The sequence below is a fragment of the Oncorhynchus kisutch genome, linkage group LG2 (genome assembly GCF_002021735.2).
Source record: "Oncorhynchus kisutch isolate 150728-3 linkage group LG2, Okis_V2, whole genome shotgun sequence".
NCBI lineage: Eukaryota > Metazoa > Chordata > Actinopteri > Salmoniformes > Salmonidae > Oncorhynchus > Oncorhynchus kisutch.
The window spans coordinates 5435450-5451026 of NC_034175.2; the positions used below are offsets into that span (position 1 = coordinate 5435450).

At 44.6% G+C, this 15577-nt stretch overlaps 1 protein-coding gene across 4 annotated transcripts; it reads right to left on the reverse strand.

Moving 5' to 3' along the window:
* Nucleotides 1-4394: 4394 nt before the first annotated feature.
* LOC109880148 (splicing factor U2AF 65 kDa subunit-like) lies at nt 4395-15548 on the reverse strand. Of its 4 annotated transcripts, XM_031785655.1 has the most exons (13): nt 14964-15537; nt 14484-14546; nt 14177-14318; nt 13517-13555; nt 12928-13037; nt 12606-12757; nt 12157-12273; nt 11846-11984; nt 8520-8599; nt 8054-8194; nt 7484-7570; nt 6891-7142; nt 4395-6781 (listed from the first exon to the last, which is right to left on the reverse strand). In XM_031785655.1, exons 1-13 carry the CDS (start codon nt 15010-15012, stop codon nt 6647-6649), a joined length of 1506 nt encoding a protein of 501 aa, XP_031641515.1. In that variant the 5' UTR covers nt 15013-15537; the 3' UTR covers nt 4395-6646. The 4 variants fall into 4 exon arrangements, with proteins under 4 accessions (XP_031641515.1, XP_031641525.1, XP_031641531.1 ...); XM_031785665.1 differs by lacking the exon at nt 13517-13555 and having other exon boundaries at nt 4885-6781; nt 14964-15548; XM_031785671.1 differs by lacking the exon at nt 14484-14546 and having other exon boundaries at nt 4885-6781; nt 14964-15539.
* Between the last annotated feature and the right edge of the window lie 29 nt (nt 15549-15577).

The window sequence follows — 15577 nt, forward strand, 5'->3', positions numbered from 1 at the left end:
ACAATCCGTCTTTTAATCGTCTACACCTGTCTAAAAATGTGGGCACAATCAGAATGTGGACGAGATCAGGACAGATGATGCATGTTGTTAAAACCAGGCATAAATGGGGCTAAAGAAAGAGAGAGGCAGAAGAGAGAGATAGTCAGTGTGTGTTAAGGGGGTGGGGTAAGTAAAGGATATGGAAAGAGAGAGTAAGAGGAGAGGGAGCGCTGGGTAGGTTGGTTCTGTGGTTGATTAACTGTGTCTACTGGCCTCTGACCCTCAGAATGTGTGTTTGTGTGTATCCGGGTCCATATTAAAACTCAACGCTACATTTGTTTGAAATCTTTATGGTTTTGTCTTCTGCCATGATGACAGGCAACGTTTGTGTGGGTAAAAACATTGTGTGTGTCTATGTGTGCGTTTGTTTGTGCGTGTGTGTGTCTTTGTCTATTTAAGAAAGCCAGCTGTTAATGACATTAAGTGGTGGCAAGGGAGGGGCCTCTGTACTGTTTATATGAGTGGAGGCCAGGGTAGCACTTCACAGCAATCCATAACACACTGTTAATCAGAGAGAGAGAGAAAAAAAGAGAGGAGAGGAAGAGAGGGGGAGAGAGAGGAGAGGGAGGGAGGGAGAGGAGAGGAGAACGAGAGAGTCAGAGCAGACAGAGCAGACAGGGAGAGAGAGAGAGAGAAAGAGAGAGAGAGAGAGAGAGAGAGAGAGAGAGAGAGAGAGAGAGAGAGAGAGAGAGAGAGAGAGAGAGAGAATCAGAGCAGACAGTGAAGACAGGGAGAGAGAGACAGAGAGTCAGAGCAGATAGAGCAGACAGGGAGAGAGAGAGAGAGAGTCAGAGAACACAGAGCAGACAGAGAGAATATTAGCAGGCAGAGCATACAGAGAGAGAGAGAGAGAGAGTCAGAGCATACAGAGCAGACAGAGAGAGTCAGAGCAGACAGTGAAGACAGGGAGAGAGAGAGAGAGTCAGAGCAGATAGAGCAGACAGACAGAGAGAGAGAGAGAGAGAGTCAGAGCAGACAGAGAAGACAGAGAGAGAGAGTCAGAGCAGACAGTGAAGACATAGAGAGAGAGAGAGTCAGAGCAGACAGAGTAGACAGAGAGTCAGAGCAGACAGAGAGCGAGAGATAGTCAGTGCAGACAGAGAGCGAGAGATAGTCAGAGCAGACAGAGCAGACAGAGAGAGTCAGAGCAGACAGAGTAGACAGAGAGAGAGAGCAGACAGAGCAGACAGAGAAAGAGTGAGTCAGAGCAGACAGAGAAGACAGAGAAGACAGAGAGAGAGAGAGAGAGAGAGAGAGATAGTCAGAGCAGACAGAGAGAGAGAGTCTGAGCAGACAGAGAGAGAGAGAGAAGAGAGAGAGTCAGAGCAGACAGAGAAGACAGAGAGAGTCAGAGCAGACAGAGAGAGAGAGTCAGAGCAGACAGACAGGCAGAGAGAGTGCGAGAGAGAGAGAGAGTCAGAGCAGATAGAGAGGGATTAGGGGAGAAAGACAGAAGGAAAGAAAGATAGAGAGAGACAAACTGCAACTGACAGAATGACAGACAGAAACACACTGGAAAGAGAGAACTACAGAGGAAAAGAAGAGGTGGAAAGTTGTGGGAAAATAAGTTGGTTGTAGAAAAAGGCAGTGTGTTGGAGAAAGAGATGACAAGAGCAGTCAAGGTGCAACTACATTTCATACACTTTGCTTTCCTGTAGTCGTTGTTCTAAAGCAGAGTAGAACCCCATTCAATGTTCTAAAGAAAATTGGAACCGTAATCACTATTCTAAAGCACAATCAGAAGCCCAGTCAGTGGTCTATAGTACAGAACCTCCCTTTAAGGAAGCAGAGTGTAGAGAGAGGTCCAGCCTGGTCTCATGGAAGTTCTCCACATGATCCAGCTCCTGCTCTGCTGTACTGCTCACAGTTTGGGTTACACATGACACATGGCAGAGAGAGAGAGAGAGAGAGAGAGAGAGCGAGACAGACGTAGAGAAAGAGATATAAACATAGAGGGAGGAAGGTAGGGAGAGGGAGAGCGAGAAAGAGAGAGAGAGAGAGAGAGAGAGAGTAGCGACACTGAGAGAGAAAGCTAATTGAGGCAGAGGGAGAGAGAGATCGAGTGGCAGAGAGTCACGGGGAACTCAACGAATGAGGTACGGACAGGAATACCCCTCCCCAGTCACCACTCATCTCAGTTCCTCACCACTTCCTGGGATTGCAGCATAACAACACGCTTGTTCTGTAAGTGATGATTATTTTCAGAAAGTGGACAATATGGTGGGCATATGGGCTTGATGAATAGCCAAACATCCATTCAACTGGATTCATTTTCCTAGCACCCTGGGTGGGTGGGCAAGGGTCCAGAAACACGCAAGGCATGAGGGAAGGGGGGCTGTCAGATTTGACATATAAATGCATTGAATTAATGTGGTATCAGTCATAAAAGGTGGCCTACATTATTTCATCTTGCCTATGCAAATGAGCTTTCCTGTCAAAATACAATTATACCTGTGTGCTTTATTTCGTAACATTTTTCTAGCTGCTGTAGACTGGACTCTGGCACTGTGCCTCTGTCCTGGGTGTACGGCTTTACCTCTCCTCCCTCATATGGTCTGATAGGAAGACAGTGGTAATCTCAGGTATTTTATAATACACTGTGTGCTGATGTGATCAACCTCAGGCTCTCATATACACATCACTCAAAGTTCTTCTGTCACCACCAGAGTGATGTGTGCTCACACTCACACACACACACTCATGCACACGCAAACATTAATGTAAGCACGCACACCAAACGTGCGCTAGCGCGCGCACACACTCGCGCCGGTACACACGCACACTGCATGATGTAATCTATAAGATTTCCTATAGTTGAACTAAGGACTGCGTAGAAGAGACAAAATACTAAATGCTTGTTTGATCTACTGCTCTGTGATGTCATGACAAGAGAAATCTGAACCTTAAACCTATGCATTTACAAATTGTGCTCTGCTTTCACACACACGTGCACAGGCACACACAGGCACACACATGCACACAGCATCCATCCCTTGATGTAGTGTTTAGAGTTGCTCTCTCCCTAGCTACTGCAGCGTTCCATCTTTCTGAATGCTGATCAGTGGGAGTTGTGGTGTAGACTTCCCACTAGAGGGCAGCAGTGCATGGATATACAACTGCAGCATCAGACCTGCCTGGGCTGGGCTCCTATGGTGGGCTACTGAGGAAAGATCTCAATTGCATACTCCTCATGTCCTCTCTCCTTGTCTCCTTCTCAAAACTCATTGGAGAAGGTCAGAGGGGCAGGACTTCTGGCTTTCTCACCCAATGGGTTTTGAGGAGGAGACGAGGAGAGAGGACACGAGGAGTATGCAATTGAGATCGTCCCTGAGTCTCTATACTGATTCCCATTGGAGTAGGATGAAGTTGTTCATTTACACTGATCCAAGGACCGTCTTGTTTTCCCTCTTGGGATTGGGGTGGGTAAACTGATCTTAGATTCTGTGCTTTCTGGCAACATCTACCTGCCTGGTCTGGAGGGATTGCACCATATTGCTGGCCTTCCTCAGTGGAGTGCAACGGCGCAGACAGACATGGGATGTATAGAGACATGGTTCATTATTCCCACGACAGTGTCATGTCTGTGCTGCACTATACACTTCTGTAGCTGTTCCCTCCTGAATAAGCCCCAGGTGAGTATAGATGGAACACTGAAGGCTGCAGTGTCAACCTGTTTTCATGCCACTTAGGCCAGCCTCTACCCATGAATACTGCTGACCAGTCAGCTCAGGTTTATGTGTACTGTGGTTCTGAACCAGTCACATTGACATTTCAATGGAGAAACAGTCAAACTCAGTTCTGTGTGGCTCAGTTGGTAGAGCATGGCACTTACAATGCCAGGGTTGTGGGTTTGATTCCCGCAGGGGACTAGTATGAAAGTGTATGCACTCACTACTGGAAGTCAGTGAAACAGTCAAACTCAGTTCTGTGTGGCTCAGTTGGTAGAGCATGGCACTTACAATGCCAGGGTTGTGGGTTTGATTCCCGCAGGGGACTAGTATGAAAGTGTATGCACTCACTACTGGAAGTCAGGGTTAAATGACTCAAATGTAAACATACAAGCAAAGTCTACTTGCACTTTTAGTCAACTCCTGCTTTTCAGTGTGTATAATCAGAAGTTAAGTGGCCTCCCAAGTGGCGCAGTGGTCTAAGGCTACATCTCAGTGCTAGAGGCATCACTACAGACCTTGGTTCAATTCCAGGCTGTATCACAGCCAATTGTGATTCGTGATCCCATAGGGCGGTGCACAACTGGCCCAGTGTGGTTAGGGTTTGGCCGTCATTGTAAATAAGAATTTGTTCTTAACTGACTCGCCTAGTTAAAAATGTTCAATAAAAGATCCACACTTCTGTTATAAACTACATGTGGTTTTAGCCATTTTTTATTCCATTAATTCACTTAAGAAATCACATTCCCCCCCCCAAAAAAGCTCAAATTAAATGACATGGTAACATTTAAAAAGCTAATTTTAGAAAGGGAGGAAGTCACATTTCACTGGTACTGCCCAACTCTAGGTCTGAACACAAAGCATCATGGGAACTCCCTCAACCCCAGTGTAACCAGTGGTCCTTGGAGTCGTAATGACAAAGGTTGAGGGAGATGAGGAAGAAGTGAGACCATATATACAGTTGAGGGGACAACCTTTTGATGAGTATGAACATTTTGTTGACCAGTCCAATACAACACTTGAGAACCTATCCAAAAGACTGCACTCCCCTTCAGTTAAAAAAAACTCTGTTTAATACCTCCATCTCACCCTTTGTGACAACAAACCCATTACTTAACAGAAGAGGTGTACAATCACACAATACTACCTGACTTCTATGGTTACTAAAAGCCTGATAACTTGGTCAAAGTAAATAGTGCATTTTATTTGTGGGCAGTAGAACAGGAAACAGTGGTATTAGTCTTTATACCTTTATTTTGTCTGCTGAGGTGAGAAGTTACACAAACACTACCTGGGCCAAAGAGATTTCTGTATGAGCAGTCCAATATTCTATAGGTAGGTTTGAAACAGGAAGCAAAACAAGACTCATTCCAGACAAAGAAATAAAACTTGAATACTGACTACAATCTCAAATCATTGTTAACTGAAAATACCAAAGCATGAAATGACTCCATGTATTGACAACCTTGCTAAGCAGACATGAATGAGTACTCTTGAATGTGACATGAAAAATAGCAAGGCTTTTAATCAGAATCAGATCGAGCCCTACTCAACACCAATCCAATATTTACCACTCACAATTAAAAAATTACAATTCAGAACTTCAAAAGCCTGCCTTTCCCCTCTCCCAGTCTCTCTTATGGGTAAGGGTTGGGTGTAGAGATAGAATTACTTTGCCTGCTAAAAATGGCGATGGATAAATTCAAACTAGATGAAAGGATTCAATCCCCCCCCCCCCAAAAAAAAACCTGTCAGAAACACAGACAGTAATAAAAACGTATGGTACTCAAACTCCGGCCCTGGTGACAATACAAGGTGTGACAGTATAAACCACAACAGCTGACATTCAGATAACCAACTCCAATGCCATATTGGACTAGTTTATGTATAGTTACAGCTTCTCCCCCTCTCGCTACACACACAGGGTGAGGGAGAGGGGCGTAGTCTGATGTACATGGAAGAAAAGAAACAAGGAAATCTAAAGGTCCAAATCTGAGAAATAAAAATCACAAAACGGGGCCATTCCTGTCAATAGCTTTCCATCCTATCCTGTCAATAGCTTTCCATCCTATCCTGTCAATAGCTTTCCATCCTATCCTGTCAATAGCTTTCCATCCTATCCTGTCAATAGCTTTCCATCCTATCCTGTCAATAGCTTTCCATCCTATCCTGTCAATAGCTTTCCATCCTATCCTGTCAATAGCTTTCCATCCTATCCTGTCAATAGCTTTCCATCCTATCCTGTCAATAGCTTTCCATCCTATCCTGTCAATAGCTTTCCATCCTATCCTGTCAATAGCTTTCCATCCTATCCTGTCAATAGCTTTCCATCCTATCAATAGCTTTCCTTCCCCTTTTTCACAACAAGAAACTGATCATGTTATCTACATTGGTGGGCCAAATAAAAAATGTCACAAACTCCCTCTCCCCATATGAAATGAGGAATACTCATGTCCATCCACCTATCCACCACTCTTATAGAGTAGACCAGTCCACTTCCCCCTCTCTACACCTTCCTACAGTACTTAAAACAGGCTCCCTCCATTTAAATACAAACTATAAGGTGTGGCAAGACCCCCCCCCCCCCCCCTCCCAGAATGACCCATCTCTTTCTCACAAAGTATTTAAAAAAATCATTTACCCCTGACCTGTTACTACACACAATTCACAAAAATCTTTGACCCCCACCCCCCCCTGGTTTTCATCAGAACACAAACCCTTCATCTCTCCCTTCTCTTTTGCCCAATAGCAAATGGATCCCCAGCCCCTACCCCTGGGTACTTCTCTGAACTCCACCTGGCCTTCTGATGGACTAGGTGAAACATTATGTCGCTCACACCTTTTCAGGTCAAAACAAGTGCCCAGGTAGTGGGGGGTAAGGGGTCGATTTGAAACATGGCAATCCACCCCCCCTCACTATCCTCGTCTGTCGTCATCCTCTACCAGAAGTCTCGGCGGTGATAGGCATCAGGGTCGCAGTATTTGGTCACCACCACCCGGTTAGCAAACTTCCTGCCCGTCAGACCCTGCATGGCCTTCTGGGAGTCAAACACTGACATGAACTCCACAAAGATCTATAGGACAGAGAGGGACAGAGAGAGGAAATGTAAAGAGGTTCAATGGAGATCATTCAAAAAGGCATAGTCATAAAGCTGAAGACACACAGAAGCTTCTCTCTCTCACCTTGCCAGTGCCAGGGACCTCCAGCCCATCCACAGGTCTGGGGATCTCGATGCTCTTGACCTGGCCGTACTTGCTGCACTCGTCCCTCACATCCTCCACAATCTCCTCGTATTCCTCTTCATCCACCAGCTCCTCAACAGCCACCATATTCATCAGACACAGCACCTCTGTGGGCAGGCCGGCCATCTGGGTCATTGAGCTGTTCATCAGGCCCGGCACCTGCAGCGTCACCGGGGTCTGGTTTATACTTGTCTGGAGGGGAGAGGGGAGGGTTGGAGAAGGAGTGTCGGTGGATACAGAACATGCAGTGAGGGATTGGAAAAGTAGAACAGACACAGCACAGGCCCCCCCAAGGGCGCAAGATCCTCTCACCCCCTCTGCGCAAGATCCTCTCACCCCCTCTGCGCAAGATCCTCTCACCCCCTCTGCGCAAGATCCTCTCACCCCCTCTGCGCAAGATCCTCTCACCCCCTCTGCGCAAGATCCTCTCTCCAAGTGTATCTTTCTCAGATGTCCTGATGTCTCCAATCTACCTTCTACTTCCCTCTCCACTGTAGCACTCTATTCCCAGCCTGCCCAGATCTCAGTCTTACCAGAGTGGCGTTCTTGGATCCCACGCTGGCTCTCTGCACCAGGAGTTTTTTATCTCCCAGCTGCATGCCGTTGAGTCCTGCTATGGCCTGTAGGAACAGGGCATCTCCAAGTGGTTAATACAGCTGTCAATCATCAGCAGGGACAAACCCCCCGCAGGGTCTATGCACTTCTATACATTATATGTTGAAATTCCCCCTTTCAAGAACCCAACCAGAATTTAGTATTTTTCCCTTTCTACAGATGGTCATTTTCAAAGGTCTTACTTTTTTTTTTTTTCTGCAATTGAGTTCAATCATAACAGAGAACCCTGAAATATTGGGAGTGTAAACATATGACATCATTTTGTCAAGAGTTGTCTCTTTCTGTGGGGGCTAAAGTGTATATGAAACACATACAAACACAATACATTTTAATAATACCTCAAGAGCAATATAGTTCCCCTTTTATAACATTTACATTTTTATTGATATGCAAGTAATTAAAAATGTGAAGATATTTTTAAACTGGAACAAATCCAAAACCATGACATGGTGTGTGAAGAAGTAAAAATGAAGGGGATGGTTAGCTACCTGATTCTCCATGGTGATCTGGTCGTTCAGGTTGACGTCTACATACTCACAGAACGCATAACCCTTAGACAAACCTGTGGCACTATCCTTGACCAAGTTAAAGGCCTTGAGAGGCCCAAACGATGTCAGTAGCTCCTTCACCTGGAGAACACAGAGAGGGAAGATTACCATAGAGATCAGAGGGGAAAAGATGGGAGGGACAGGGGAAATGGGAGAACAGTCAGACGAGGAGAGGAGACATTGTTGAATTAACATCTCAAACTATTGGAGCTCTTTCAAGCTGTCTGGCTTCCATCAACAGTGTTACTTCAGTACACTGCTAACCGCGTCCAGCATTGACTAGGCATGTGAGCAAACAGGAGGTTTTCACTGGGCCAGACTGGGACGTCACAGGAGGTGAGCAGCCAGCATGTGGCTCCAGGTGACCTGGTTAGAAGGCCAAGTTGGTTATGGTTAGCTCACTGACCTGGTCATCATTCAGGTAGTTGGGCAGGCCCCCGATGAACAGCTTGTGGGCCGAGTCAGGCACCACTGTGGACACCACGCCTACACAGACAGAGAAGGAGAGAGAAGTTATTTAAAGTAAACCAAACATTGATAAACAGCCTAAATCCAGACTGAACCTACAGAGACTAGAGGTCGACCGATTAATCGGCAAGTATGTATGTATGTATGTATGTATACATATATACATACATACACACACAGTGGCGCAAAAAAGTATTTAGTCAGCCACCAATTGTGCAAGTTCTCCCACTTAAAAAGACGAGGCCTGTAATTTTCATCATAGGTACACTTCAACTATGACAGACAAAATGAGAAGAAAAGAAATCCAGAAAATCACATTGTAGGATTTTTTATGAATTTATTTGCAAATTATGGTGGAAAATAAGTATTTGGTCAATAACAAAAGTTTCTCAATACTTTGTTATAGACCCTTTGTTGGCAATGACAGAGGTCAAACGTTTTCTGTAAATCTTCACAAGGTTTTCACACACTGTAACTGGTATTTTGGCCCATTCCTCCATGCAGATCTCCTCTAGAGCAGTGATGTTTTGGGGCTGTTGCTGGGCAACACAGACTTTCAACTCCCTCCAAAGATTTTCTATGGGGTTGACATCTGGAGACTGGCTAGGCCACTCCAGGACCTTGAAATGCTTCTTACGAAGCCACTCCTTCGTTGCCCGGGCGGTGTGTTTGGGATCATTGTCATGCTGAAAGACCCAGCCACATTTCATCTTCAATTTGGGGCGGCAAGGTAGCCTAGTGGTTAGAGCGTTGGACTAGTAACCGGAAGGTTGCAAGTTCAAATCCCCGAGCTGACAAGGTACAAATCTGTATGTTAACCCACTGTTCCTAGGCCGTCATTGAAAATAAGAATGTGTTCTTAACTGACTTGCCTAGTTAAATAAAGGTCAAATAAATAAAATGCCGTTGATGGAAGGAGGTTTTCACTCAAAATCTCACGATACATGGCCCCACTCATTCTTTCCTTCACACGGATCAGTCGTCCTGGTCCCTTTGCAGAAAAACAGCCCCAAAGCATGTTTCCACCCCCATGCTTCACAGTAGGTATGATGTTCTTTGGATGTTCTCAGCATTCTTTGTCCTCCAAACACGACGAGTTGAGTTTTTACCAAAAAGTTATATTTTGATTTCATCTGACATTCTCCCAATCTTCTTCTGGATCATACAAATGCTCTCTAGCAAACTTCAGACGGGCCTGGACATGTACTGGCTTAAGCAGGGGGACACGTCTGGCACTGCAGGATTCGAGTCCCTGGCGGCGTAGTGTGTTACTGATGGTAGGCTTTGTTACTTTGGTCCCAGCTCTCTGCAGGTCATTCACTAGGTCCCCCCCGTGTGGTTCTGGGATTTTTGCTCACCGTTCTTGTGATCATCTTGACCCCACGGGTTGAGATCTTGCGTGGAGCCCCAGATCGAGGGAGATTATCAGTGGTCTTGTATGTCTTCCATTTCCTAATAATTGCTCCCACAGTTGATTTCTTCAAACCAAGCTGCTTACCTATTGCAGATTCAGTCTTCCCAGCCTGGTGCAGGTCTACAATTTTGTTTCTGGTGTCCTTTGACAGCTCTTTGGTCTTGGCCATAGTGGAGTTTGGAGTGTGACTGTTTGAGGACAGGTGTCTTTTATACTGATAACAAGTTCAAACAGGGGCCATTAATACAGGTAACGAGTGGAGGACAGAGGAGCCTCTTAAAGTTACAGGTCTGTGAGAGCCAGAAATCTTGCTTGTTTGTAGGTGACCAAATATTTATTTTCCACCATAATTTGCAAATAAATTCATTAAAAATCCTACAATGTGATTTTCTGGATTTTTTTTCTCATGTCATAGTTGAAGTGTACCTATGATGAAAATTACATGCCTCATCTTTTTAAGTGGGAGAACTTGCACAATTGGTGGCTGACTAAATACTTTTTTGCCCCACTGTATGTATGTATGCATGTATGTATGTGTAATGACAATTATAACACTACTGAATTAACAATTATTTTAACTTAATATAATACATAAATATAATCTATTTAGTCTCAAATATATAATGAAACTGCTCAATTTGGTTTAAATAATGCAAAAACAGTGTTGGAGAAGAAAGTAAAAGTGCAATATGTGCCATGTAAGAAACATGTTTAAGTTCCTTGCTCAGAACATATGAAAGCTGGTGTTCTTCAATATTTCCGGTTAAGAAGTTTAAGGTTGTAGTTATTATAGTAATTATGAGGCATTGACTATTTCTCTCTATATCATTTTGTATTTCATATACCTTTCACTATTGGATGTTCTAATAGGCACTTTAGTGTTGCCAGCCTAATCTCAGGAGTTGATAGGCTTGAAGAGTGAATGAATGCTTATGAGCCTGCTGCTGCCTCCCACCGCTCAGTCAAACAGCTCTATCAAATATCAAATCATAGACTTAATTATAATATAATAAACACAGAAATACAAGCCTGTGGTCATTAATATGGTCAAATCCGGAAACTATAATTTGGAAAACCAGACGTTTATTCTTTCAGTGAAATATGGAACCGTTACGTATTTTATCGAACGGATGGCAACCCTAAATCTAAATATTGCTGTTACATTGCACAACCTTCAATGTTATGTCATAATTTTGTAAAATTCTGGTAAATTAGTACGCCACGAGCCAGGCAGCCCAAACTGTTGCATATACCCTGACTCTGCGTACAATGAACGCAAGAGAAGTGACACAATTTCCCTAGTTAATATTGCCTGCTAACCTGGATTTCTTTTAGCTAAATATGCAGGTTTAAAAATATATACTTCTGTGTATTGATTTTTAAGAAAGGCATTTATGTTTGTGGTTAGGTACATTCGTGCAACGATTGTGTTTTTTCCCGCAAATGCGCTTTTGTTAAATCATCACCCGTTTGGCGAAGTAGGCTGTGATTCGATGATAAATGAACAAGCACCGGATTGATTATATGAAACGCAGAAGCTAGTTAACCCAGTAATATTATCAACCATGTGTAGTTAACTAGTGATTACTTGAAGATTGTTTTTTATAAGACAGGTTAAATGCTAGCTAGCAACTTCCTGTGGCTCCTTGCTGCACTCACGTAACAGGTGGTCAGCCTGCCACACAGTCTGCTCGTGGATTGTAATGTAATTAGCGTTGAAAAATCATGATCAGTCGACCTCTAATAGAGGCGGGAAATAGGCCAGACTAAGAAGGGTTTAAAGATGGACTAAATACAGAGTGAAGCAGTCAGCCACAGACGTTCAGACAGAGACAGACAGGCGGACAGACCAGGCACGTAGACGCTGGGGTTCTCGCTCATGCCGGGCAGGGGCTGGTAGTCATGGGGACGGCGGATCTTCAGACTCTGTCCCTGGAAGATGATGCCATCGAACGCCATGGCCTGGGTTGTCTCATCCACTGAGCGGAACTATGGGACAACAAACACAGAGCAGGTTTTTAGAAAGGTAGAGGGTTAACTTTCACCTTTCAGATTATTTCAGAAAACTCAGATAAAAGGAAAAGAGGTCCTTTTGGACTATTGAGGAAGGTCACATTTCTTCTCCAGTATTGAGTATAGTCAAGTGGGTGTTGAGACCCACCTCGAGGAAGGCAAAGTTCTTGTCCTGGTTGATCTGAACAGCGAGGACGGGGTTTCCTGGAGCCTGAGTGAGACCACCCAGACGCATCTGAGCATTGAAGAAATCCATCATGGACTCCTACACAGGTAGAGGGAGAGACATTGAGGCAATACTCTGGAAGACTCACTCCAACAACAGTATTTATTATGCACTCTCTGATCCCCCGGAGCTTGAAATACTAGTTGACAGAATCAGGTGGCCCGGCCCCTATCCTTAACCTGTCAAGGCTCTACGCTGAACTTGTTTTATGAGGATCACGTCAAAAATGTAGGCGCAAACAAAGAAATTTAGGAGCACAATGAAACATATGAGGAAATAAAAGCTAGAATCCTTAATTTTTCTAGGCACACTGGTCCTCCTACTCCATCTCTCTGATCTCTGTCCCTACATCCATCCAGGAGCTAACTGACCTCTGTGATGCCGAAGGGGATGTTGCCCACATAAAGCCGACGGGCCTGTCTGGTCATCTGGCTTCCCACCACAGGGACAGGAGTGGGGGTCACGGCCAGGCCGTCTGGGGTCATGGTGGGCAGCAGGGCCGTGGCTGGGATCTGACCCGCAGCTTGAGGAGAAGTCACATGTTTAAAACACAACATTCATACAGCTTCCAGAACAAGACAGTATTAGTAAGAACAGTTAAATAGGAGGCCAAACGAGGGTCAAAGAGTTGAATAGAGTAGATGAAAATGGAGAGGAGAGAGAACAAGGAAGATGTGAGGCCTCCTCTCTTACCCTGCATGGCTTTGTACTGCATCACACTGATGTGTTCAAAGCCAGGAGGAGGGACGTCCCAGTACTTCTTCACTTTGTTCTTCTTCTTCGTTTCACGGTGCGGGGAACGACTGATGGAGAGAAAATAGGACAGGAGGAGTGAGGACAGAAAGACCAACAGAGGAGCGCAGGGGGAAACAGATGACATAAAAAGACAAATAGAAGTCATTACTTGAAACAGGCCTTTAGAGAAACCTAGAGCTTCTCTTTAACCCACCAGGTTTACACTTCTGAATCCATGTTATAAATGATTATACCTTTTACAAATACAAGTGATTTCAAATGTCATACTACTTTTAAATGACATTTACAGTGGATGATGTCACAGAGCCCTACAAATCTAACCCATTATTACAGAGTTGACCCTACAGTTTCATTTCTCTCTCTCCATAGAAACCCCTTCCCGAAACCTTCCCACACAATGGCATACACAGGATATAATACGCTGTCGTAAACATGAGTGGATAGTACACAATCAGAGGAAAGATCACTTGCTAGAGTGACATTGTAATAATGCAGAAACAAGCTCTGTGTTAGTTTGCTGTATTACCTTACAGCAATCTCTTGGGGTTGTTGTTGGGATGGTGAGCTGAAATGACATTGGAAGGAGTTCACATTTCATTTCACTCCAACCCTGGTCACAGGTAGTTCCAATGCAGGAAGTGGAGCTAGAGTGCAATTGGAAATTTGCCCCAAGCCACTGTTTGTATGAACGTCACATAGATGCTAAAGGATTGGATAGGCATAAGCAATATGGTCTTCTGCTGGAGCTCTCACCACATCCACTCCTTTCAGATCTACTAGTAGGGCCTAGGGATAGGGACCGATTTGGAATCTTCTACAGAACACCGAGGTCTAGTAAGTGTACGCTATGGCTCTTTCCACTAAAACAACCTCAGGGACCAGGTGTAGAATATTCAATGTGTGTGTGAACACTGTTAGATGTGAGTCTTCCTCCACAAACTTGCATCTCACTGTCAGGACAATAGGTGGGCTACCTCAGACAGAGGAATAATATTGTGCATCAATATGCTTGTGAGAGCTTTCTATTTCAGGTAAAGTCAGTGTTGCCTGGGTTGCTTATTTTCCAAGTGTCCTTATACTGTTCACTCATCAGGTGTGCGGATAGCCCACTCCTGTACGTAGTACCTGCACGTAACTAGGGCTCTTACACACCTGAGAGTGTGCAGTAAAACAATGCTGTAGTTACCTGCGTCTTGGTCTGCGCTCCTTGCTGTCTCCACGGCGATCCCTGCTGCGTCTGTCCTTGTCTCTGCTCCTCCTTTTCCTCTCTCTGCTGCGGCTGCGAGAGGGGGAGCGACGGTGGTGGCGATTCTCCTTGTCCTTCTCCGCTGGAGGAAGGGAAAGAAATGGGAAGGAACAGTGAAACAATAGGAAGGAAGAACGAAAACAGAGGGGGAGAGAAAACGGTTGAGTTAAAATAATATAGTTATGGCATTAAGCAGACGCTTTTATCCAAAGCGACATACAGTCATGCTTGCATACATTTTACGTACGGGTGTTCCCGGGAATCGAGCGCCCTATCCTGGCGTTGCAAGCGCCATGCTCTACCAACTGAGCTACAGAGGACCATAGAGATGGGGAGGAGAGAAGATGGTGGTACAGGGGGCAAGAGGATGGACACCGTTACGTGTTTACTTTCATAGGATATAGCTACTGTATGGCCAAGAGATGTTAATTTTTCATGGATTCATATTTTAACTGGCAACTTCAACATATACAGAGCTGGAAAACGTCAGCTGGCTCAAAACAGGGCCGGTTAGTGACAAAAAACCGTTACTTTTAAACAATGGGATAGCTAGCTATAGCCACACGAATGTGCCTGGGACGACAGCTGCGACAGTGTGGACTCCAGCAGCCAACGTTCCTACTAGCTAGTTAGCCAGCCCGCGCTCTTGTGTTGTGATATGTTGATTGCTAACCAAATCGTTTAGAACCTGGTTATAAAACATAAAGCGATGAACTAGCTAGCTTACCTTGTTTGTTTTCAGACAGTTGTCTCTCGAATTCGTCGAAATCCGACATAGCCGTTTCTTATTTGCTAGCCCTAGCTAGCTAGTTAGTTGTGACTGTAAAATGGACGGGAATGCGTCGCGGTCGCTAGCGAAAAAAGTGCACAACACACTTAGTAAATGCTAATTAGATACACAACGGCAATGCAACGGTTTAGAAATATCTAAATGAACCACACATCAACATGAACAACTCCAAGTGAGTTATAAAGATGTGGTTCTAGTTTACACTAAGATAAGACAATAACATTGACGAAGAAATCGCGTTCTTGTGCTAGCTAGTTAGATAGCTAAAGCAAAGTCCAGGCTGGGGCCTGTTCTTGAAGGAGTCGTGGTAGCGAGCTAATGCTAGTTAGCAAATCGAGTGAATACGGATATGCTGGTACAATTGTACATCCAATGTTATGCCGTCTGTCCTGTTGGTGTTTGAAATCGTCCCAATATATGTTTTGCAATTAAATGTATACAATGAGAAAATACGGAATATGTCCGGTATGCCCGCTTTTTGCGTTTCGTCTCCCAGGCACCCCGTGAAACCGGAAGTTGATATACACCTTTTACTTTTAGCGCCCCCTTTG